Source organism: Phocoena sinus, chromosome 15 (assembly GCF_008692025.1).
Source record: "Phocoena sinus isolate mPhoSin1 chromosome 15, mPhoSin1.pri, whole genome shotgun sequence".
NCBI classification, from domain to species: Eukaryota; Metazoa; Chordata; class Mammalia; order Artiodactyla; family Phocoenidae; genus Phocoena; species Phocoena sinus.
The window spans coordinates 24690701-24713666 of record NC_045777.1 but is presented as its reverse complement, the minus strand read 5'-3'; the positions used below and the strand labels follow the sequence as shown (position 1 = coordinate 24713666).

The window sequence follows — 22966 nt, the reverse complement described above, 5'->3', positions numbered from 1 at the left end:
TTATCATCTACCTTTTTATTTAAGTTAAAATTCTCTCCTGAATTTAGATTTCTGAAAATGGTTTTTCTGTTTTCCTCAAATCTTAAAGCATCTGTCAATGGCTCACCATCTGCCACTTCTGAAAGTGATGGCTCTAGTACAGGCTCTCTCCCACCAACGAATACAAATTCAAATACATCTGAAGGAGCAACATCTGGATTAATAATTCCTCTTACTATATCTGGAGGTTCAGGCCCTAGGCCATTAAATCCTGTACCTCAAGCTCCCCTCCCACCCGGGTGAGTAATTGCTTTTGGTTAACATGTTTTCTTTAGACTTCTGCATATACTTATTAATAAGGGAAATAGTACTGAACTCCATTCTTTAAAAAACTGTCTTATAACTCTGTATGTGTGTATGTGTGTGTTGGGGGAGGTCTAGAGTCAAACTGAACAAAAAAGCTTTGCCACATTTGAAATTTCTCCCTCGTTTCCAGAGCAAAGTGAAAGAAAAAAAAATTTTTTTTATTGAAGGACTCTGAGCCATAGAAAGTTCACCAAGACCAAGTAATAAAATAGTCGCCTGATTCAGATTGTCTTTTCTTTTGAAGGGGGGAAAATCACTTAATTTTTTTACCATTATAAAGTCATAGCAGAGTAATAATAATTTAGGAAACTGAGAGGGATTACAGATCAATCTCATGTAAATCTCTACTGATTAGTTATACACACACACACACACACACACACACACACACACACACACATATTTTGTGGCATTCAAATTAATCCAGAGCTCAGAATGCTAAACAGAAATTAATTGACTAAGTGATAAATTTAAAAACTCTCATGATGTGGAGTTTAATTGCTTAAAGAGACTGTATTACTTATGTGGGTAGTTAGGCCATTTTCCTTTTTGAAAGCCTACATGGGAAGCCAGATTAAAAATTGTTTGTGCAAGGGATTAGAAGTGATTGGTTTTTCGAAACTTTGTTGGTTTATTCCAACAGAGTGGGTGCTCTTAGAAGTGACTGGTTCTTCTAAACTCTGTTGGTTTATTCCTGTCTTTTTTACTTTGGGGATAAACCTACCAAGGAGACTGGAATACTCATATTGCCTTTTTCTTTGGTACCGTTGTGCAGGAGCACATCTGAAAAAGTCTTATTCTTTGATTTCAGTTTTTCTAGTACCAGAACTGTCCTTTGCCCTTCAGTTAACAGCTGTCTTTCGTCAGATTTTATAACAATAATTACAGTTTTCTTTTCCACTCAAGTCCTATGTATACCCTGATCAGATTGAGACAGTTTTTGTATCCTGAATGCATTGCTTTAAGCCTCTTTAGAAATATAAGACATCTCTTAGAGCAGATACTTCTGCAGGAGAAATCTCATCCACCGTGTGTCACCCTCAGTATAACATTTCTTGACTTTATTCCTAAATTCTTTTGGTATCTGCTTTATATACGGACATGCTTATTTGTCTCAGCTCTGTAATATCATCATATAAGAGAAGAAGACAAATACAGGATTAAAAAACCAGGCTATTCATACATGTAGCATATCAGCTTTTTAATTTTATGTTTAAGTTGGGAGCAGAGAGTGGACCAGCATGGGCGAGTTTACTATGTAGATCATATTGAAAAAAGAACAACGTGGGATAGACCAGAACCTCTACCTCCTGGGTAAGTGTCTGTATTGAAGAAGAAAAAAAGTATTTATTCAGAACTATAGATTATATCTATACAAAAATCTTCCCTACCTTCCTACTTTTCCTCTTCTGTCGATCTTGTCTCTCTCTACTTTGTTTTATGATAGGTGCATACTAAAAAGAAGAGAGTCAGGGAATTGATTGGCCATGATGAATGACTTTTATTTTCACTCATTTCTGACCTAAAGAAAGATTCCATTTCCTTTGTGAACTTTTACCTGGATCAAACTGCAGGGTTTTAATTTTAGCTTTTTTTTTTTTAACTGTATAAGAATTATAGCCCCTATCCTATATATGGTAAAGTTCATATTATAAAAAACTAATATATAATAGTGAAGTCATTGCAAGATAGTTGGGGAAATATTAATATATTAATAAAATGAGGATATATTGATAGAATGTGTTAAGCATTTAACATTTATATTATATAAAATAATTGGAATAAAAAATATTTTCATTTGAGAGAAGTCAGTAGCAAATCTGGGGAAATATTTAATCTTGCTAGTAATCTTAAATACACACCTAAAAAGTACAGTGTTGGTGAGACTGTAGAGGAACTTTACCTCATAACATTGCTAGTGGTAGTATAAGTTAGTTACAACCCTCACAGAAAGGATATATAACCATAATAATACCCATACCCTTAGTAACCCTTTCCAGGAAATTCATCCTAAAGAAATAATGCAAAGGAAGAAAGAAATTTTTGATATATAAATGGTATTTATTATTTTACTACAGTTGGTGCTCCAATATTGGAGGGGAAATATTGGGGGGAAAATTCCAAGATGTTTCAAAAGACAAAATTTTGAATTTTGAATTTCCCAAGCCCTGGCAACTATTTACATAACATTTTATTGACAGCTATTTACACAGCATTTACATTATATTAGGTATTACAAGTAATCCAGAGATGATTAAAGTATACTGGATGATGTGCCTGGTTATATGCAAATACTATGCCATTTTATATGAGGGACTTGAGTATCTGAGGAGTGTTCTGGAACCAATTCTGTATTTGTAATATTAGACTAGTAGGCATAACCCTAAACAATCAACCAGGTAGACATCACCAAGTTATTTTATCAACGTTCACTTGATAAGTTATGTACCCATTTGAAATGATAAATAAGATAGTTGTATTCTTGTGAAAAAGGGCTTTTTCTGACATCTGTGAAAAGCACCCTCTCTCCCCCCCTTCTGCGTGTGTGTGTGTGTGTGTGTGTGTGTATGTTTCTGTCCCTATTAGGATTGCAACAGTCAAAAGAACATTTGAAAGAAAGAAAATGAGAGGTTTTGTCTTAATGATTGTTTGAGACTCAATCAGTAAGATACATTCTGTTTTAAAAACCTGATACACCTTAACTTTTAAGAAAGAAATTTTTACACACATTCCTCTTAAGTTCACTTATAGACCATTTAAAATATATAAATTAGGGCTTCCCTGGTGGCGCAGTGGTTGAGAGTCTTCCTGCTGATGCAGGAGACACGAGTTCGTGCCCCGGTCTGGGAATATCCCACATGCTGCGGAGCGGCTGGGCCCGTGAGCCATGGCCGCTGAGCCTGTGCGTCCAGAGCCTGTGCTCCACAACGGGAGAGGCCACAGCAGTGAGAGGCCCGTGTACCGCAAAAAAAAAAAAAAAAAAAAAAAAAAAAAAATATATATATATATATATATATATATATATATAAAATAAAACACTTCAGGTAAATCAAAAGTAGTATTGCAAGGGAAATTCTTACCAAACCTGTACCAGGGCTAAAATGAAGTCCTGTTTAATTCTTATCTGTTTCATGAGTATTTGTTGAATCCAGTTGTTTTTGTCCTGATTTAGCTGGGAACGGCGGGTTGACAACATGGGACGTATTTATTATGTTGACCATTTCACAAGAACAACGACGTGGCAGAGGCCAACATTGGAATCCGTCCGGAACTATGAACAGTGGCAGCTCCAACGTAGTCAGCTTCAAGGAGCTATGCAGCAGTTTAACCAGAGGTTCATTTATGGGGTGAGCATATGTACTTGCATTATAAACTTCACGAGTGTTTGATTTTTAACCTTTTCTTGCATATGAAATGTAAAGCAGTAAAAAGAAAGTACAAGTAGGATGGCAACCCAGTTGTTGCTGTTGATAGATTATTATTTTTAGACCTTGTTTACAGTATTCTGTGTAGGTGATTTATTCTTTTCTTTTTAAAAATTCCGGAAGTTCAACCTCCTTTGCTTTGTTACTGTTGAAAATAAAAAAGAAGTTAGGACAACTTAAAATTCATTTACAAAAGAATAGTAAAAATAAATCCAAGCAGTTTAAAAAGTAAACAGTTCTGAATTTAATACTGCCTAACTTAGCAGAACATTAGATGGCTTGGGTCTAATAGCACCTGACTCAATTGTAGTGAACTAATGATAGAATTGAATCATTTTGTAACATATAAACGTAATATTTATGCAATAATTATTTGGTGCTGTGGGAGACTAAAGAAATTTGATTCCTTATAGGATGATGTTAAATATATTATTATGGCTTTAAAACCATATTATCTTTGGTATCAAAACATCTTATTTCTGGAAATGGTTTAAATTTTACATAAACCAACTCTCCAAGAGTTCAAGAGAAGCTGACCCTCTCCATTTTCATCTCTTCTCTTCTACTACCATCAGTATCATCCCTGTTAGAATCCATAAGAGTAAATTCCTATTCTTACTAGGCATTACCTTTTTTTTGCCTTTTCTCCATATTTGTTTCTTGGACCTCATCATCATCATAATCACTCACTGATGTAGATAAATGCACCTTTATCAGCAGGTTTCCCTTCACTACCTGGTTATGACTAAAATAACTTTCTTTCACGCAACAGTTTTTCTTGCCACCTTCTGTCACAGCAGAAGATAGCTGTCACTATCTTCCCCTTCCCAGTGGTTTTAGAGTTGAAATTAATTTTTGTCTCGTCTACTTTACCGTTTTCGTTTTATTTTCTCCAATGCTGTTTTACATCTTCCTTTCTTTCTAAATTATAATCACCTTTGGTATGCCTGGCCAAATTTCTTTTAGGTTTGAATACCTAGCTTGCCTGCCTTCTTAAAAGCTAGTTTCCACATAGGTGTCCAGTGGAAAGAGCATGGGCTTTGGAGTCAGATACATCTGGGTTCAAATCCTGGTTCCACAGTTACTTTCTCTATATGACTTTGAGTAAGTTACTTAACCTCATCAAGACTCATTTACTTTATCTATACAATAGATCCATATATAAAATTACCTCAGAGGGTTTTTTTTTTTGACGATTCTGTAAAATAAAGTTCCTAATATATTTGGCACATACTGGTTACATAGAAATGTTAGTTTTCAACTTTTTTCTCCCTCATATCCACAATTGCAAATGTGCCCTTTATCTCACTTTTATAATACATGATCTTTTTTTTAATACATTTATTTATTTATTCATTTATTTAATTTTTGGCTGCATTGGGTCTTTGCTGGTGCACACGGGTTTTCTCTAGTTGCTGAGAGCGGGGGCTACTCTTTGTTGCAGTGCATGGGCTTCTCGTTGTGGTGGCTTCAGTAGTTGTGGCTCGCGGGCTCTAGAGCACAGGCTCAGTAGTTGTGGCACACGGGCTTAGTTGCTCCACGGCATGTGGGATCTTCCCAGACCAGGGCTCGAACCCGTGTCCCCTGCATTGGCAGGCGGATTCTTAACCACTGCACCACCAGGGAAGCCCCTATAATATATGATCTTTTATTTATTTTTATTTTCATTGAAGTATAGTTGGTTTACGATATTATATTAGTTTCAGGTGTACAACATAGTTATTCAAATTTTTATAGATTATATTCCATTTAAAATTGTTATAAAATAGTGACTATATTCCCTGTGCTACACAATATATTCGTTGTAGCTTATTTATTTTGTACGTAGTAGTTTGTACCTCTTAATCCCCTACCCCTATCTTGCCCCTCCCCCTTTCCCTCTTCCCACTGGTAACTACTAGTTCTCTATATCTGTGAGTCTTTTTCTATTTTGTTCATTCGTTTTAGTTTTTAGATTCCATATATAAGTGGTAACATACAGTATTAGTCTTCCTCTGACTTATTTCACTAAGCATAATACCCTCCAGATTCATCCATGTTGTTGCAAATGGCAAAATGTCCTTTTTTTGGCTGAGTAGTATTCCATTGTGTATATATACCACATATTCTTTAGCCATTCATCTGTTGATGGATACTTTTTTTACTTCCATATCTTTCTTGGCTATTGTAAATAAAGCTGCTGTGAACATGGGGGTGCATGTATCTTTTTGAATTAGTGTTTTTGTTTTCTTCAGATATATATATCCAGGAGTGGAATTGCTGGATCATATGGTAGTTCTATTTTTGGTCTTTTTTTTCTTTGGCCACACCATGTGACATGCAGGATCTTAGTTCCCTGAGCAGGGATTGAACCTGTGCCCCCTGCAGTGGAAGCACGAAGAAGTCTTAACCACTGGACCACCAGGGAAGTCCCTGCTTTTAGTATTTTGAGGAACCTCCATACTGTATTCCAAAGTAGCTGCACCAATTTACATTTCTACCAATAGTGTACAGGATTCCCTTTTTCTTTACATCCTCACCAACATTTGTTTTGTGATGTTTTCAGTGATAACCATTTTGATGGGTGTGAGGTGATACCTCATTTGTGGTTTTGATTAGTGATGTTGAGCATCTTTTCATGTGCCTGTTGGCCATCTGTATGTCTAGTACATGACCTTTAAAAACACTCTTTTTAAAGACAGATTTAGCAGATTCTTGGAGCACCTACAGTGTGTATTGCTTTATTGTAAACTTGACCAATTAAATACTCAGAGTCTTTGGAACTTTTCTAGAATTGCAGCTTTTACTCATCAAACATTTTCTTGTCTTTTTTTTTTCTTCTATCCAAATTCTTACTCTTTGCTCTTGTTATAAAGTGGTTCTAAATTATAAAGAACTTAAACAGCCTATTTTAGTTATGAACTGAATTGAACATTCTTAATACCAGCTACTTAAAAAGTGGTGAGGTGTTGCTGATAAAGTCTGTTTATTGGGTAGATGCAGTGGCCTTTGTTCTGACCATGGTTACGGGGGCAGTAGATGCTCATACACCTAGCTTGCTTTTTTTTTTCTTTCGGTACGCGGGCCTCTCACTGTTGTGGCCTCTCCCGTTGCGGAGCACAGGCTCCGGACGCACAGGCTCAGCGGCCATGGCTCACGGGCCCAGCTGCTCCGTGGTATGTGGGATATTCCCGGACCGGGGCACAAACCCGTGTCCCCTGCATCGGCAGGCGGACGGACTCTCAACCACTGCGCCACCAGGGAAGCCCTACACCTAGCATTTTTAACCTCAGAATGGATAATGGATCACTGTGTAATGGCTCTGGCCCATGGTTTCATTGTGCCTGTACCCCCCACCTTATCTGTCCAGGGAGAGCCTGTGGGATAGGCTTGGGTCTTAGAAAATTATCAAAACAGATTGTCATATGCCAGACTACTCCGACCTGTTGTGTAACCAGGGTTCAAACCTTGTGTAGTGTTTCTCCTTGGTTACCCTGTTTTCATTATTGTGTGTGTCAGGAGGAGCAAGGCCACTGCTTGACAGGTCTGTCTTCCAAGAGCTTTTAAATGAGAAATGGAATATATCTCATATGCTTTTAAAACTTTTTTAGTCAGTTAACCTAGTTGCTGTAATAAGTCATTGACATGGGGGCGGGGGTTTGGCAGGAAAGGACCGACAGTGGGGGAAACTGCTATAAATTTAGACTAAACCAAATGCAGTATGATGACTTTGTTTGGATTCTGATTTGACCCAGTAAGCAACCAGAGATATTTAATTAGGGATTGTGTATTAGATGATAAAATTAACATAGATTCTTTGCTAGGTGTGATAATGATATTGTGGTTGTATAAGAAAATGTTCACAAATTTTAGAAAGGCATACTAAAATACATAGGAGTGAAATGATGACTGCTTTTTTTTTTGCTTCAGCAAAGAATATGGAAGAAAAATAAAGAAATGTGGTAGTTTTGGTAATTGTTGAATCTCATTGCTGGGTATATGGGGTGCACTGTCTTATTTTACTTGTGAGTTTATTTTCCATAATTTTTTTTTGAAGCAGTTAGTCTATTATTTATTTGCCTTATCTTACTTAAAGGAGAAAGGGCTTAACCACATCTTACTGAAAGACCACAAAGTATCCCCCACTTCATTATACATTTAAACTAAAACACAGTCATTAACCCTTCACACTACACACTCAGTATGACTTCTGCTTCTCTTTTTCCAGTGGTTGACTCCTTTCCTTTTATCTAACCAAACCTCTCTCTCCACCAATGTGATAATTTCAAACAAATTTAAGAAGTCTTCTATACAGTTCTAGGCTTGTCATCTCCTTCCAACTGGAATTCTTTTCTTTTGCTCATCTGACAGCCTGTTCTTCCTGCTCCCCCAACTCTCTTCTCACAATTCTTTGTATATACCATGTCCTGTATATGATCCTCTATTTTTGAGTTATAAATACAAAATTTTTCTTAGCCAGCTGATGACTCTGAGTACTGTTATTTATAAGTAACTCTTGGGAGATTTATGTATTTCTCTAATTTACTGATTTGGAGCTAAAGAAGGGGAAAAAATGGTCATTTGGGTGTAAAATTACTTGTAATATTTGAATTTCAAATAGTTTCAAATGTTAAATAATGTTGACAAAGTTTTTTTCTTCGTGAGAGTGCACTGGCTTTTATTCTTGACCTTGTCATACTTCTCTAAAATGTGAACTCTGTAAGAGTATGTTATGTTGCACATGGCCAGGGAAAGGCATATCAGAATTCATAAGCCTGCTCTCAAGTTATCTGTTTAAGTTGTTCATTATTTCACCATTTTGGGGGTTGTTCTTTTTAGAATCAAGACTTGTTTGCTACATCACAAAATAAAGAATTTGATCCCCTGGGTCCCCTGCCACCTGGATGGGGTAAGTCACATGGATTTTTAAATTGAATTCAGTTATTTTAACAATTAGGTATTTATGGATAGATGATATACCCTGCACTTGCTTCAGTGAATATCTGGAAAGCTTTTGGGGTGTGTTGGTTTAATTCAGAGTGCCAGATAGGCATTTGATTTCCCAAAAGTTCTAAGTTACTCTTCTAAAATATAAAAATATTTTGCCCACTCAGCATAAGAAATGGATTATGATACACATGAAAGTCTGGATGGACCTCAAGGGCATTATGCTTAGTGAAAAAAATCCATTTCAAAATATTGTATATTGTGTTATTCAATTTGTATAACATTCTCGAAATGACAAAACTATAGAGATGAGAAATAGATTAGTAGTTGCCAGGAGACAGAGCCACTGGTAGGTGGTTACAAACATAGGAGGTAACGTAAGTGGTTCTTATGTAGTGGTGGAACAGTTCTATATCTTGACCATGGTGGTGATTACACAAATCTGTACATGAAATAAAAGTGCATAGAACTGTATGTTTACATAAATGAATTCAAACTTTAAAAATTAATGAAAATTGAATAAAGTTCGTAGTCAACAGTAATGTACCAGTGTCAATTTTCTGATTTTGATATTGTGCTATAGCTACATAAAATGTCACCATTGGAGGAAACTGGTTGAAGGGGGTATATGAGATTCTTTGAACAATTTTTGCAGTATGCTGTAATACTTATTTCAAAATAAAAAGCTTTAAAGATATTTTGATCATATTGGTGCTTCGAAAACACAGTTCAGAGGTTGATTGAGTTGATGTTGTCTGAAAGAACAGTGGAAGGGGGAACATATTGGGGTGGTGACTGTGTCCTGCATGAGCATGCTCTGTTATCAAGTATCTTAGTTATTAAAACTTTTTATAGACTTTAAGATGAGCCTGCCCTACCAGATTATTTTATATCCATTATATAAGTCATAGAGCTGTAGCAAGTTTCCAGAGTAAACACGGCAATATAGAAACAGTTTTGCACGGAAGAGAAAGAGAATACAGAAAGTGCAAAACAGCAAAGTAAAGCCATTTATGGAACCAGTTGAAGTTTTATCTTCAGGAGCTGCAGATATTTCAGAAAGTGATATTTCTAGATAGTCTTGTTGGGAAACATCAGTTTCTAAGATAGATTGCTCTAGCATTACTTTATTTAGGAATGGAGGGGAAAAAATTGATGTCAGTGTCATATGAATCTGGGCAATAAATGATACTGGCTATGTAAGCCTGCTTTTCAGTTACCCCATTGCCCTTAAAGATATTTATCCCTAGCATTCTTAGGAGTCAAAGAAGTAAAAAGATATAATAGTTCATAGTTATAACTATTATTGTCACTAGCTTGTAGCAAAGGGAAGGCATATGAAAGTTGTGAATTTCTGTCTTTACCAGTGTCTGGTAGTTTAGTAAGGAGTCTTTTGGATCTGTGGGAGCCTTGTAATGGACAGTTTATTGTTGGTATGAAGTACTTCAGAAGAAGGGATGTTGTTCTTTTGAGGCATATTGAACTAGACCTGCTTGGTTGCATTCCCAGACATGGATGGTCTTCTCAGCTTTATTTCTAGAGTTGTTTTATGTTTGTGTTACAGAGGAGAAACGATATACCTGTAGGTCTTGTATTCATCCTCTTAATTTTAGTGCAGAAAAACCATGACCTGATTGGCTTTTGTTGGAAACACAAACTATTTTGCTCCTTCTCCAGGGCAGCTGTTAAGAAAAATTGTTTCTCGCTCAAAGAAGCATGAATTGGAGGCTATGTTGCCTTTATTTGTAAAGCTTTTCTTGCAAATCTGGTCCTTGTCTTCTGTATTTATTATTATCCTCAACATCAGTATTTCTCATTTTTACTTTAGCCAACAACACCTCCATAAAATACGGTCTCTAGAGGCCCAATTCCAGCTTATGTATGTTATCAGAATTTTGCCTTGGTTATTTTACATTCTGCTTATTTTTAGGTTTCATACTCCTGAAGTTGAAGTGCAACCCCTCCCCCTTCTTAAATGAGTTCCCGACCATCCTATTATTTAGACTGATTACTGCTTTATGATTCTCTGCCTTTGGGGCATATGCATTATTTGTTGAGCCAGTGACAGCACTGGTACTATCACAACTGAGAACCACCCAGAAGACCCTGAGCATTGATCCAGGAAATAAAATCCCAGTTTACAGCCTGTGTTGATGTTCTAAAGTTGTTAGCATTATTTTTGTGACACCATGTATCCAGCTTCTTCACCCTTTCAGACTTCTGTATGCTAGGACTAGACATTACTACCTTACAAGCTGACAGTGAAGAATTTTTAACACATGCAAACTATAGAGGCTGGAGAACAAAGAATGCTTTTGGTTCAACAATATGTCTAATAGGGCTTTGTATAGAGGGTTTACCCATCAAGTATAAAGCTATTTTCTCATTTTCAGAGTTGCTATGAAAGAATACATAGAACAACAAGAAGCTTCTGTTTTTCAGTGTTTTATTCATCAAGTCAGGAAGTGGTTTGATGTGCATTCAGGCTTGGTGTTCAGTTATTTAGGAGTTGTTTACCATGTGATTTTTTTGAACGAAGTAAGAAATCAGCTCTGTAGTCACAGTACTTCTCACTAAGCAGGTGAGCCTTCAGTTTGCAAGCGCATCACCTTTGAAATTTTGGTTTTCACAGCCTCTTCCAAGAAATGCTTTTATCAATACTATATACTTAGAACAGACATAGAAATAAGTTTTCTATTAACTTTATCTTACCTCATGTTAGCTTTTTTATGTTTTGTTGGTTTTTTTGTTTTAAAAATGTTTTTAAGCTTTTATTTAGAAAGCCTACCTAGTAAAATCACAACTACAAAGTGTGTGAGCTATAATCTAAGTGCACAAACTAAATATTTAAAATGTCAAACATATGTTTTTCACTGAAAAGAAAATTTGCTTAGTTAAAACAGTTAAAAATGAGGGACTTCTTGGTGGTCCAATGGGTAAGACTCTGTGCTCTCAGTGCAGGGGGCCGGGGTGCGATCCCTGGTCAGGAAACTAGATCCCACATGCATGCCGCAGCTGAGAGTTTGCATGCTGTAACTAAGAAGTCTGCATGCCGCAGCTAAAGAGCCTGCACGCTGCAATGAAGATCCTGTGTGCCACAACTAAGACCCAGTGCAGTCTAAATAAATAAATTTTTTTTTTAAAAAAAAAGACTTTTAAAAATGATAAAACCAAAGCACACAAAACAAGTTCGGGAATAAGGCAAAATTACACCAAAGCCTTAAATCTGTTCATCTGAAAGGAAAGGAAAAAGGAATAATCTCCATGCCATCCCTAGCTTCATGCCACCATTCAGTAAATACTGACCATGGGTAAGAAGAGGGTGTCCTTAGCTGAGGTCAGTAACTCACCAGCTCTGATGTGGTTGGCAGGGTGCTCCGACTTCAGAACCCTTGGAGAACCCAGGCAGTGACTCTGTTCATGTTAGCTTTTTGAAGAGAGAATATCTGGCCTTGAAATCTGAACTTACGTGGCAGTTAAAAGGTGAATATACGCTCAACTATGCACTTAGGATATTAATTTTAGATTATAAAAGTTACATAAAAATTACTTGTACACAAGAAATTTATTAATTCTGTAAGTGTATTTAAAAATTTAACTGCCAAGGACATTAACTTATTTGTTATTATGTAGCTACAACTGTGTAGCACTGTGGGTGCTTCTTTTTGCCTCAGAGACAGCTCTTAAAGTTGGTTACATGTTTCCGCACTCAAGGTTCCATGACCAGCAAAGCCATTTTTATTATTCAGGTTGTGGCAGAAGATGCAGAGTCCATTTTCTGTATGTAATACACTCTAGAAGTTCTATTTCCATTTTAGGTCAGCTGATATAGAAACTACCTGAGATGTCAGGAGCAGATTCATGATACCAATATATCCCTTCTGTGCCACCTCCACCCCAACCCTTACCCCCTGCCCCAGTATCATCACTGCTACTTGCGATCATGGAGTCAGTCCTGGAGATAAGTTAAAAGTTACCAAACACTAACTTTACGAGGCTATATAATTTGGCCTAACACTCATTCTGCAATATCTTGCTTAAAGAAAGATCCAAAGGATCTAAATAAATGTTGTTTGAAAAACAAATGAACTTTCAAACCATAGGAAATAAAAATTGGCTTTATCGCCATGGAGTTAAGCTTAAATTTTTTTTTTGAAAATTGCTAATTTTAAGATAACCATGCTTTGTAAAATGTGGGAATCCATTTCATACTATTGAATACTTCAGTTTTCATTTTTAGACATCTTGGCCAAATTTAAAAGATTCAGACACTGGAAGAGACCGTTCTTTTGAAGAATTAATTTGTAATGGATCAGAGAAGTCAATAGTTCAAAACAACAGAACTAGTATTAATATTAAAATTTCGAACCTAATTTGGTTATTAAAAGAGAAAATAATATCCACACATCTTGTAAACCTTAATGAGAAATCTCAAAGAAGTGGGGCAAATTGTGTAGAATGGGTATAAGAAAACAAGGAGAATTCTAAAGCAAGAGGCAGGTGGGTAAACAAGTAGCTGCTTCAGATACAGTAAATTAAAGAGCCAAGCCCTTCTGCCCAACCCTTGTGTAAAAAGTTAGTATAGATATTTAGGATTTGGAAACTGGTTGTATTAAGAAACAGGATATATTTTGAAACTGTCTTTTCTAGTTGAATAATGCCTAGCATATAGCAAAGAAGCAATTAAGTTATATCCCCCCATTGTATTTTAAGAATTGAGATGGTGTGATATGAAAAAAATCTCTGAATGCAGACGTCAGTTTCCATCCTCTAGCTGCTACTTAATTCTGAAATTTGGGGCAGATCTGAGTTACCATATCTTCAAAATAAACGAAAACTACCTACTCTGTGGGACTTTTAAGGTTAAAATGAGGTCATATATGCAGAGTTAAAACAGTTAATTATTCTTGCTGCTGGTTGGATTGAACAGAAAGGTCCTACGGGCAGGGCATTGTGAATTATGTCTATTTAGTTTCTAGGACAGCACCAGGGACCGGTTTTGTGGAAGACAGTTTTTCCAGGGTGGGGGCAGGGGTGGTGGTGATGGGGAATGGTTCATGTGGTCATGCGAGCCAGCAAGCAATGGGGAGCAGCAGATGAAGCTTCGCTTGCTCACCCTCTGCTCACCTCTTCCTAACAGGCCGAGGACCCAGGGGTTGGGGACCCCTGTTTTAGGATAAAATGATATTTTATAACTTGAGTAAGTATGTGGATTTAATAGTGAGAGAATAAATTAAACCTTTAAAGTTGTGATTTAAAAACTACAAAATCAACAGAGCAGTGAGAAATGGGCAAAATCAGCTCATCTTATTTTAATTTGAGGAAGAAGACTATGCCAACTCTAATGCTTTGCCTTTTTCATTTGTTTTAAAGAGAAGAGAACGGACAACAATGGTAGAGTATATTTTGTCAACCACAATACTCGTATTACACAGTGGGAAGACCCCAGAAATCAAGGGTAAGAACTTGCAGTTATTAGTGTATAGATAACTTCTTAAAGATTGTACCCTATTTCCAACTCAGTTATGAAAAATATCAAACCTACATATTCTTTCCCCAAAGGCCTTAATTACCCATATACTTAAGAGAAAAAAATTACACTATTACTTCCATATAATGAATGTGGGTTTCTTGAGAGTACAGGGGGGAAAAATACCTCGCTGGTATATATGAATATGTGTGTGTGTGTGTGTGTGTGTGTGTGTGTGTGTGTGTGTTTTCCCCCCCAAAATACCTGTTTGTTGTTAGTAAGACCAGATTACTAATTCTAAAGTGGGGTTTTGCAACCTGACATCTCTGGATAGAATTCAGGGAGTATGTGACTTAGAGGGGAAAAATACATACTCATTTTCAGTAACCTTTACCTGAAACTGAGTGTTCTTTCCATTATGATTGTAGGCCACAACCATAGTATTAGAACTAACAATGCCTAGGACTTTGCCACCAGTAGAAATCACAGGTTTTTAATATCTTTCTGCAGTTGTTGCAGATATCTCAAAATATTGTTTACACACATCATTACAAGAACTTGCTAGTTAATAAGCCACTAAAGAGATATATTATTTATTACAAGTTTATCTTTTTAATATTTATTATGTATATGTAATTGTTTTTCTTTATAACATTATGTGATAGTGTATGTATTAGTTTGCTAGAGCTGCTTTAACAAAGTACCACAAACTGAGTGACTTAAACAACAGAAACTTGTCTTATACATATTTTAGGAAGCTAGATAGAAGTTTAAGGTCAAGGTGTCAGCAGAGCTGTGCTCCCTCTGAAGGCACTAGGAAAGGATGTGTTCCAGGTCTCTCTTCTATCTTTGATAGTTCTTTGGCTTGTGCAGTGTAACTCCAGTGGCATTCTTCCTGTATGCATGTCTCAAGGTCCAAATTTCCCCCTTTAATAAGGACATTGATCATATTGGATTAGTGGCCCACCTTATTCCAGCATGATCTCATCTAATTACATCTTTAATAATCCTGTTTCCAAATAAGGTCGCATTCTGAGGTACTGAGTGTTAGGATTTCAGCAGAAGAATTTGTGGGCTGACACAATTCAGCCCATAACAATATGTAATGCTGTGTGTTTATCAGATTTCCAGAGGGTTCCATTCTGCAGGGAATTTGGTAAGCTATATAGTCAGAAGGCACAGTCCCCACAAAATTGACCTCACTTAAGACATCAGGCACAAGCTGGGAGGTCTCCAAGACTACTCTCACTTCAAACTGACTGACTACAAATTTAGGGTGTCTACCCAACCACTTTCAGGTTCAATAACTCACTAGACAGACTAGAACTCTCTGAAACCTCTTATACTCACAGCCTCCTTTATTACAGGGAAGGGATACAAACTAGAACTAACAGAAGGAAGAGATGTATAGGGCAGAATCTGAGAGGGTTCCAAATGCCCAGAATTGATGTGGAACAGTATGTGTTGAGTATTGCCAACCAGGGAATCTCACCCTAGTCTCTAGTAACCAGAGTTTTTATTGGGGCTCCATGATGTACTGCCTGCATAGCTAACCTTTAGTTTCCAGCTCTTCCCCACAGTTTGGGCTAATACCTATAGTGTCTAGTTACTCCAGAGGTTAGAGCTGATATGGCATATTCCAAAGCCTCCCTCATAAATCACATGATTGACCGTCTGGTGTTCGAAGCCCCTAAGCAAACAAAGATACACTTGACAGGCAGGACATTCCAGAGGCCTAGAGATCATCTCCCAGTAGCTGAGGGCAGGGGTCTGACCTCTGTTTGGGCGTGATTAAATCTTCACATCTACCATAGGTCAGGGTTTTAAGAACCTCTATTTTAAAAGTGCGCTTTAAATTTAAAATCTATTTCTGGGTACCAGCAAATCACAACATTTTATGGAGTTATGGTATTTAACTTAAATATTTTCAATTTCTTAAAAAGGAATAATTAAGAATTTCATAGGTAACATTTCTAATTTCTCTTTAAAATTCTATCACTAAGGATAGAATAGACCATGTCACCTTTCTGTAATTTGCTACCATTTTTTTGTTCCCCCTTGGACCTTTAAAGTTTCAGAGCTAAAGTTAGAATCATATTTTTATAAATAATACAAATGACCCAGTTCTATCCAATTTGTTTTCAAGAAAACAACTTGTTACTGAGCCCATCTTGCAAATATGATTACAACAAATGAGAAGTGTTATCTTCTTAAATTTTTAGTAGTCTGTTTTGTCTGGCATTTGTATTTAGTTCTGTAAATATAGTTAAATGATCTTAACTTTTTGACATAGTTCACAAAGTACTGTTCTAGGCAATGGTTCTAAGCCTTTTGTTCTTCTGAAGTACACTTGAGGAAAGTGACACTCCTGTCAGCAGTAGTGGCTCTCTAAAACAGTGAGATTAAATGCCTCTAACCCCTCCTTTTCTTCCTTTCTGTTGTGAACTTGAACATTTCCATTGCTTTGCCTTCTCACCAGACCCACCAGATGAAAAAAATGAAACTGTAGAATAGAGAAAAATGAACTGGAAAATATGGATGAAACTTAGAACACTGAAGTTTAGAGAAATTAAGCAAGGTCTAAAGATAGGTATTAAGGAAGTGGGTAGGAATACTCCATTAAGAACAGTTGAGTTGCCTTAATAGGAATAATAGAGATTCTGGACAAGGGGAAGGGCTTCACTTGGAGGTTTGACAGACCATGTCTTGTTTAGGGAAATGGTGAGTAGGCGTACACTACACAGGGTTCATGGAAGGGAGTTGGAGGTAGAGTGCAGAGGTAAAACTGAAAGGAAACATAGAGGGCAGAGTATCAAGACAGAGTGAGGGCCAAATGGAAGAGTTTATGTCTTATAATTGGTTCGTGGTGAATAGTGATATCACTTTTAGAAGAGAAAGAATTTGTTCAGATCTCCATTTTAGTACTCTGTCAGCAATGTGAAATATGAGTACAGGACCAGAGTGAGACTAGAGGCAGCAAAACCAGTTAGACTGCTGTTAGGAAAGTTTAAAAGAGAGGTGAATGACTGATGGTTGATGGACCTGTTGACATGTTTAACATGCTTGTAGGATTTTAGTAAACAGGTGGAAAATACTGGACTAAATGGTTTTCTAGAAGATTTCTACCGCCTTTATGGGTATTTTTAGTTTCTGTACTTGGCAAACAAGGAACTCTTTAACATTTTTTGTTTATATATGTTTCTGTGTTTTATATAGTCAATTAAATGAAAAGCCCTTACCTGAAGGCTGGGAAATGAGGTTCACAGTAGATGGAATTCCATATTTTGTGGACCACAATAGAAGAACAACCACCTATATAGATCCCCGCACTGGAAAATCTGCCTTGTAAGTTTTCTGAATGTTTTGATTAAAAGTAAAACTGATTCCTAAGATTCTTATATAAAGATCTCAGTTACCAAAGAGTGCTATTTCTTGAGGTGGCTTGCCTGTAGGTCTCTGATCACTAAATGTTTTGTATTTCCATTAGCTTCTTAAATATTTTCTCCTAGAGACTTTCCATATTTGTTATCATCTATTCACAGCATTAAATGAGAGTGTTTAGGAATTATCAGTACAGTACTGCTCACCAATTAATCCCTGATTCTGATACCTACTTTCTTTCATTTCTATCACCTTTTAACTTGAAAACTCCCATTACTTTTTCTTTTCCATTTTTGAAAAGTAACTGTGTTTTGTTGATTTGCTTAATATGTTTTGTTTAGGGTTTCTTATTTTTTAAATTACGGTCAAATAGACATAACAAAGTTGACCATTTTAGGTTTATATCTTAGTGGTGTTAAGTACACTTATTGCTGTGCAACCATCACCACAATCCATCTCTAACACTTTTTTATTATCCTATACTGAAACTCTGTACCCAGTAAACTGTAACTCTCCAGTCTCCCTTCTCCCCGAGTCCCTGATAAGTACTGTTGTACCTTCTGTTTCTGAATTTGACTAATCATACAATGTTTGTCCTTTGTGACTGGCTAATTTCACTTAGCATCATGTTTCCAAGGCTCATCCATGTTTTAGCTTGATTTTTTTTTTTTTTTTTTGCGGTACGCAGGCCTCTCACTGTTGTGGCCTCTCCCGTTGCGGAGCACAGGCTCCGGACGCGCAGGCTCAGTGGCCATGGCTTACGGGCCTAGCCGCTCCGCGGCATGCGGGATCTTCCCGGACCAGGGCACGAACCCGTGTCCCCTGCATCGGCAGGCAGACTCTCAACCACTGTGCCACCAGAGAAGCCCTCATTTCTTTTTAAGACTGAATAATATTGCATTTTATGTATTACCACATTTTGTGTATACATGTGGTTCATGGACATTTGAGTTGTTTCCACCTTTCAGCTATTGTGAATGATGCTGTGAACATGAGGGTACAAATATCTGTTCAAGTTCTTGCTTTCAGTTCTTTTGCATATATATTCATAATTAGAATTGTTGAATCAAATTACAATTCTGTGGGTTTTTTTGTGACGTTGCCATACTGTTTTCCACAGTGAATGTACCGCTTTACGTTCTCACTGATAGAGCACATGGGTTCCAGTTTTTCCACATCCATGCCAACAGTTGTTACTCTGTGTGTGTGTGTGTGTTTGTGTGTGTGTAATGCCATCCTAATTAGTATGAAATGGTATCTCATTGTGGTTTGTATTTCTCTAATGATTCATGATATTAAGCATCTTTTCATGTGCTTACTGACCATTTTTTGTATCTTAGAACAAATGTCTGTTTCAGTCCTTTGCCCAGTTTTGAATCAGGTTGTTTTTTGTTGAGCTTTAGAAGTTCTCTGTATATTCTGGATATTAATCCCTATCACATATGTCATTTGCAAATATTTTCTCCCATTCTGTGTATTTCCTAAGCATTTCATAGCTTTAGCTCTTACATTTAGACCTTGGATTCATTTTCAGTTAATTTTTGTAAATGGTTTTAGTAAGGGTTCAACTCCACTCTTTTGCAAGTGGATATCCAGTTTTGCCAGCACCATTTTGTTTAGTGGTCTTGGCACCCTTGTCAAAAACTATTTGACCATATATGTGAAGGTTGATTCCTGGCCTTTCTGTTCTATTTTTCTGTATGTCTGTGTTTATCCCAGCACCACACTGTTTTGACTGCTGTAGCTTTTACTAAATTTTGAAATCAGGAAATGTGAGTCCTCCAACTTGTTCTTTTTTGAGATTGTTTTGGCTTTTCAGGGTCCTTCTGAGATTCCATATGAACTTTAGGATGGGTTTTTCTATTTCTGCAAAAAAAAAAAAAACAAAGACATTGGGATTTTGATAAGGATTGCATTGAAGTTTTCTTTGGTTAGTGTTGACATCTTAACAATATTAAGTCTTCTAATCCATGAACATAAGCTGTCTTTACATTTATTTGTCTTCTTTATTTTCTTCCAGCAATGTTCTATAGTTTTCATTGTGCAAGTCTTTTACCCTGTTGGTTAAATTGATTCCTAAGTGTTTTATTGTTTTTGATGCTATTTGTAAACGGAATTGTTTTGTAAAATTTCCTTTTCAGATTGTTGATTGTTAGTATATAGGAATACAACTGATTTTTGTATGTTTTGTGTTCTACTTTGTTGAATTTACTTAGTGCTAACAGGTTTTTTCGTCTGGAGTCTTTAGGGTTTTTTATATATAAGATCATATCATCTTCAAACGGAAATGTTTTCTTCTTCCTTTCCAATTTGAATGCCTTGTCTTTTTCTTGCCTAATTGCTCTGGCTAGAACTTCCCATACTGTGTTGAATAGAAGTGATGAAAGCAGGCAACCTTGCCTTGTTCCAGATCTTAGAGGGAAAACTTTCATTCTTCCACCATTGAATGTGATGTGAGCTGTGGGATTTTCATATATAGCTCTTATTATGTTGAGTTGGTTTCCTTCTAGTTTGTTGAATTTTTTTTATCATAAAAGGATATTGAATTTTGTTGAATGCTTTTTTGCATCATTTGAGATGATTGTGTGGTTTTTTTTCCCCTTATTAATGTGTGGTGTACTATGTTGACTTTTCATATGTGTTAAATCATCTTTGCATTCCAGAGATAAATTCCACTTGGTCAAAAGGATTAAAATGTTAATCCTTTTAATATACTCCTGAATTGAATTTACTAGAATTTTTTTTTTAGGATTCTTGCATCTATGTTCATAAGAGAGATTGGTCTGTAGTTTTTCTCTTTTTAATTTTGTTAAGCACATTATAAACATACTTTTAAATTTTTTTATTTTAATTAAGTTGTACTCGACATACAATATTGTTTCAATTGTACAATGCAGTTTTGTTTTCATGTAGCACCTTTGTCTGGCTTTAATTTCAGGACATTGCTGACCTCTCGTTATTTTTTCTTTTTCTTTTTCTTTTTTTTTTTTGCGGTACGTGGGCCTCTCACTGTTGTGGCCTCTCCCATTGCGGAGCACAGGCCCCGGACGCGCAGGCTCAGCGGTCATGGCTCACGGGCCTAGCCGCTCCGCGGCATGCGGGATCTTCCCAGACCAGGGCACAAACCGTTGTCCCCTGTGTCGGCAGGCGGACTCTCAACCACTGCACCACCAGGGAAGCCCATCGTTACTTTTTTTTAATATGCAGAAAATAAAAAAATTAAACTTTCATGTTTCAAACAAACTAGGAATTCAGGCCAATTAGGTATTAATGAAATTAGATATGTAATAAATTACAAACAGATACTGTTGTATCGTTAATCTTAGTTACAATTAAGTTTGGGCACATATAGCAGAAAACCCCAAAACAATAGAGGCTTGTATGAAACAGAAGTGTATTTCTCTCCATCATTAAAAAATAGTCCAGTGGGACTTAAATAGCACACTACTGAATAATCCATGGCCCAAAGAACTGGCTCACTAGAAATAAGGAAATTTTTTTTACTTTATGATAATAAAAGCAAAACATCACAATTTGTGGGATTTAACAAAAGTAGTCTTGGAGGAAGACTTAATTGCTTTAGAGGACTAGATTAGAAAATAGTGTGTAAAATCATTGATCCCTGCTTCCACCTTAAGAAGCTAGAAATAGAAAAGTTAATTAAATACAAAATATGCATAAAAGCAGAAATCAATGAAATGGAAATGAAAGAACAGAAAAATCAAAGCTACAAGTTGGGTCTTCAAAAATTTAATAATATTGGTAAACCCTAGTAAACTTGAGAGAAAAAAGGAGAAAAACTGGGAAATGTAGTCTGCCCAAGTAAATCTTAAGACTCTGTTAAGGTCAAAGGAGAGAATGGATTCAGGAATAGACACTGTTCTCAGACAGAACCTCCTTTACCTAGTCCTGTTATATTTGGCTGTATATAAGAGAGAATCTCACAACAGGGGCTTTAAAAAGATCAAAGTTTATTTCTGTTTCTTACTTAAAAATAGTCATGGGACAATTTTTATTTTAAAGATGGTATTAGGAGTATGCTGTACTAGGGCATTTTTGTATTTGACTACTGAGTTCTTAGGGAGTGTGGTATTGTGTTTTCCTTCAATATTTTATCTTACAAGAAACTATATATGTCATATTAACATTCTTCCTCAGAGACAATGGACCCCAGATAGCCTATGTACGGGACTTCAAGGCAAAGGTTCAGTATTTCCGGTTCTGGTGTCAGGTTAGTATTGGGACTGTATTTCTGTACTCCTTTTATTATGTTGCTTACACAGTCAGTGATTGTGAAAATAATTAACCTGTAGAAAAAGAGGTAAAATGGAAGCATTGGAATTTTTCTCCTATTTTTAGGTCAAAGAAATAGATTTATCCCTTAGATAATTTATGGCTTCTCTTGTCCAGAAGAATAAATTTGAAACCATTTGAATAAGGAAACATTGCTACTCATTCCAGTACTCATTATTTTCAGATTGGAGAAATCTTCAAACAAATGAGTTAAAACATTTCTGATATGTAAATTATAACCAGCTCCTTTCATATCTAGCATTTGATATAAATGACGTTGATAGATCCGTACGTATGTATCACTTTGATAGATACATTAGTACATATATATGGTTATACTCAGAGTATGTTTAACAGATGTGATCAATTATTTCTGATGTATTATAAATGTTTACTGAATTACCGATTTCTTTATGGGGTCTAAATAAAATTAATGTACTAGTCAAAGTGTTACTTTGATGAATATTTTTAAACTTCAAACTCTTGTACTGGGCCTGTGCAAGCAAAAAGAATTTGAATTAGCTTTTTGAAAATTTAAGTAAAGATTTGTTTGACTCATTAAGTAATCACTGTGCATACGACATCTTGCTTCTGTTTCTTATGTATCAGATGATCTATAATTGGCATGAATACTCACAAATGCATGGTTAAACATTATTAAATAAAAGTTCATATTCATAGTCTGCTTGTTACTGTAAGCAAAAAAGTAAGTGAAGTTTTACCCTTTTGGTTTTTTGATAGGCCATTTTAATGGTGAGAGTTGACTTAAGACATTCTTATATTTCAGCAACTGGCCATGCCACAGCACATAAAGATTACAGTGACAAGAAAAACATTGTTTGAGGATTCCTTTCAGCAGGTACTGTTTCATCCACTTAATGGTTTGCCCCCTGGCTTCCAGCCCAAAACCTTTTGGTGCTAGCAGTTCAAACACTTTGGAACTTTTTGAGATGGAGTCCTTGAATTTTTTAAGTCTAATCTCATTGCCAGCTACCTTAGTACTTAAAATTGCGGAAAATGCAGATAGCTTTGTGTGTGTGTTTTGTGTATGTGTATGTTCTGTGCTTTTGAAGTGTCAGAGTAACTTAGTATTTGTTTCAGGTTTCTATTTCTAAGCTCAGTGTTT

General features: G+C 36.2%; 1 protein-coding gene across 6 annotated transcripts in view; it reads left to right on the top strand.

Moving 5' to 3' along the window:
- The window catches only part of ITCH (itchy E3 ubiquitin protein ligase), a 111914-nt gene that overhangs the window by 66754 nt on the left and 22194 nt on the right, over positions 1-22966 (top strand). For all 6 annotated transcript variants that reach the window (XM_032606736.1, XM_032606740.1, XM_032606735.1 and 3 more), the window contains 8 exons: positions 89-278; positions 1564-1659; positions 3518-3692; positions 8589-8658; positions 14070-14154; positions 17383-17511; positions 21706-21778; positions 22628-22699. In XM_032606736.1, coding sequence (XP_032462627.1) covers positions 89-278; positions 1564-1659; positions 3518-3692; positions 8589-8658; positions 14070-14154; positions 17383-17511; positions 21706-21778; positions 22628-22699 — 890 coding nt within the window. The remainder of the gene's footprint in view (positions 1-88; positions 279-1563; positions 1660-3517; positions 3693-8588; positions 8659-14069; positions 14155-17382; positions 17512-21705; positions 21779-22627; positions 22700-22966) is intronic.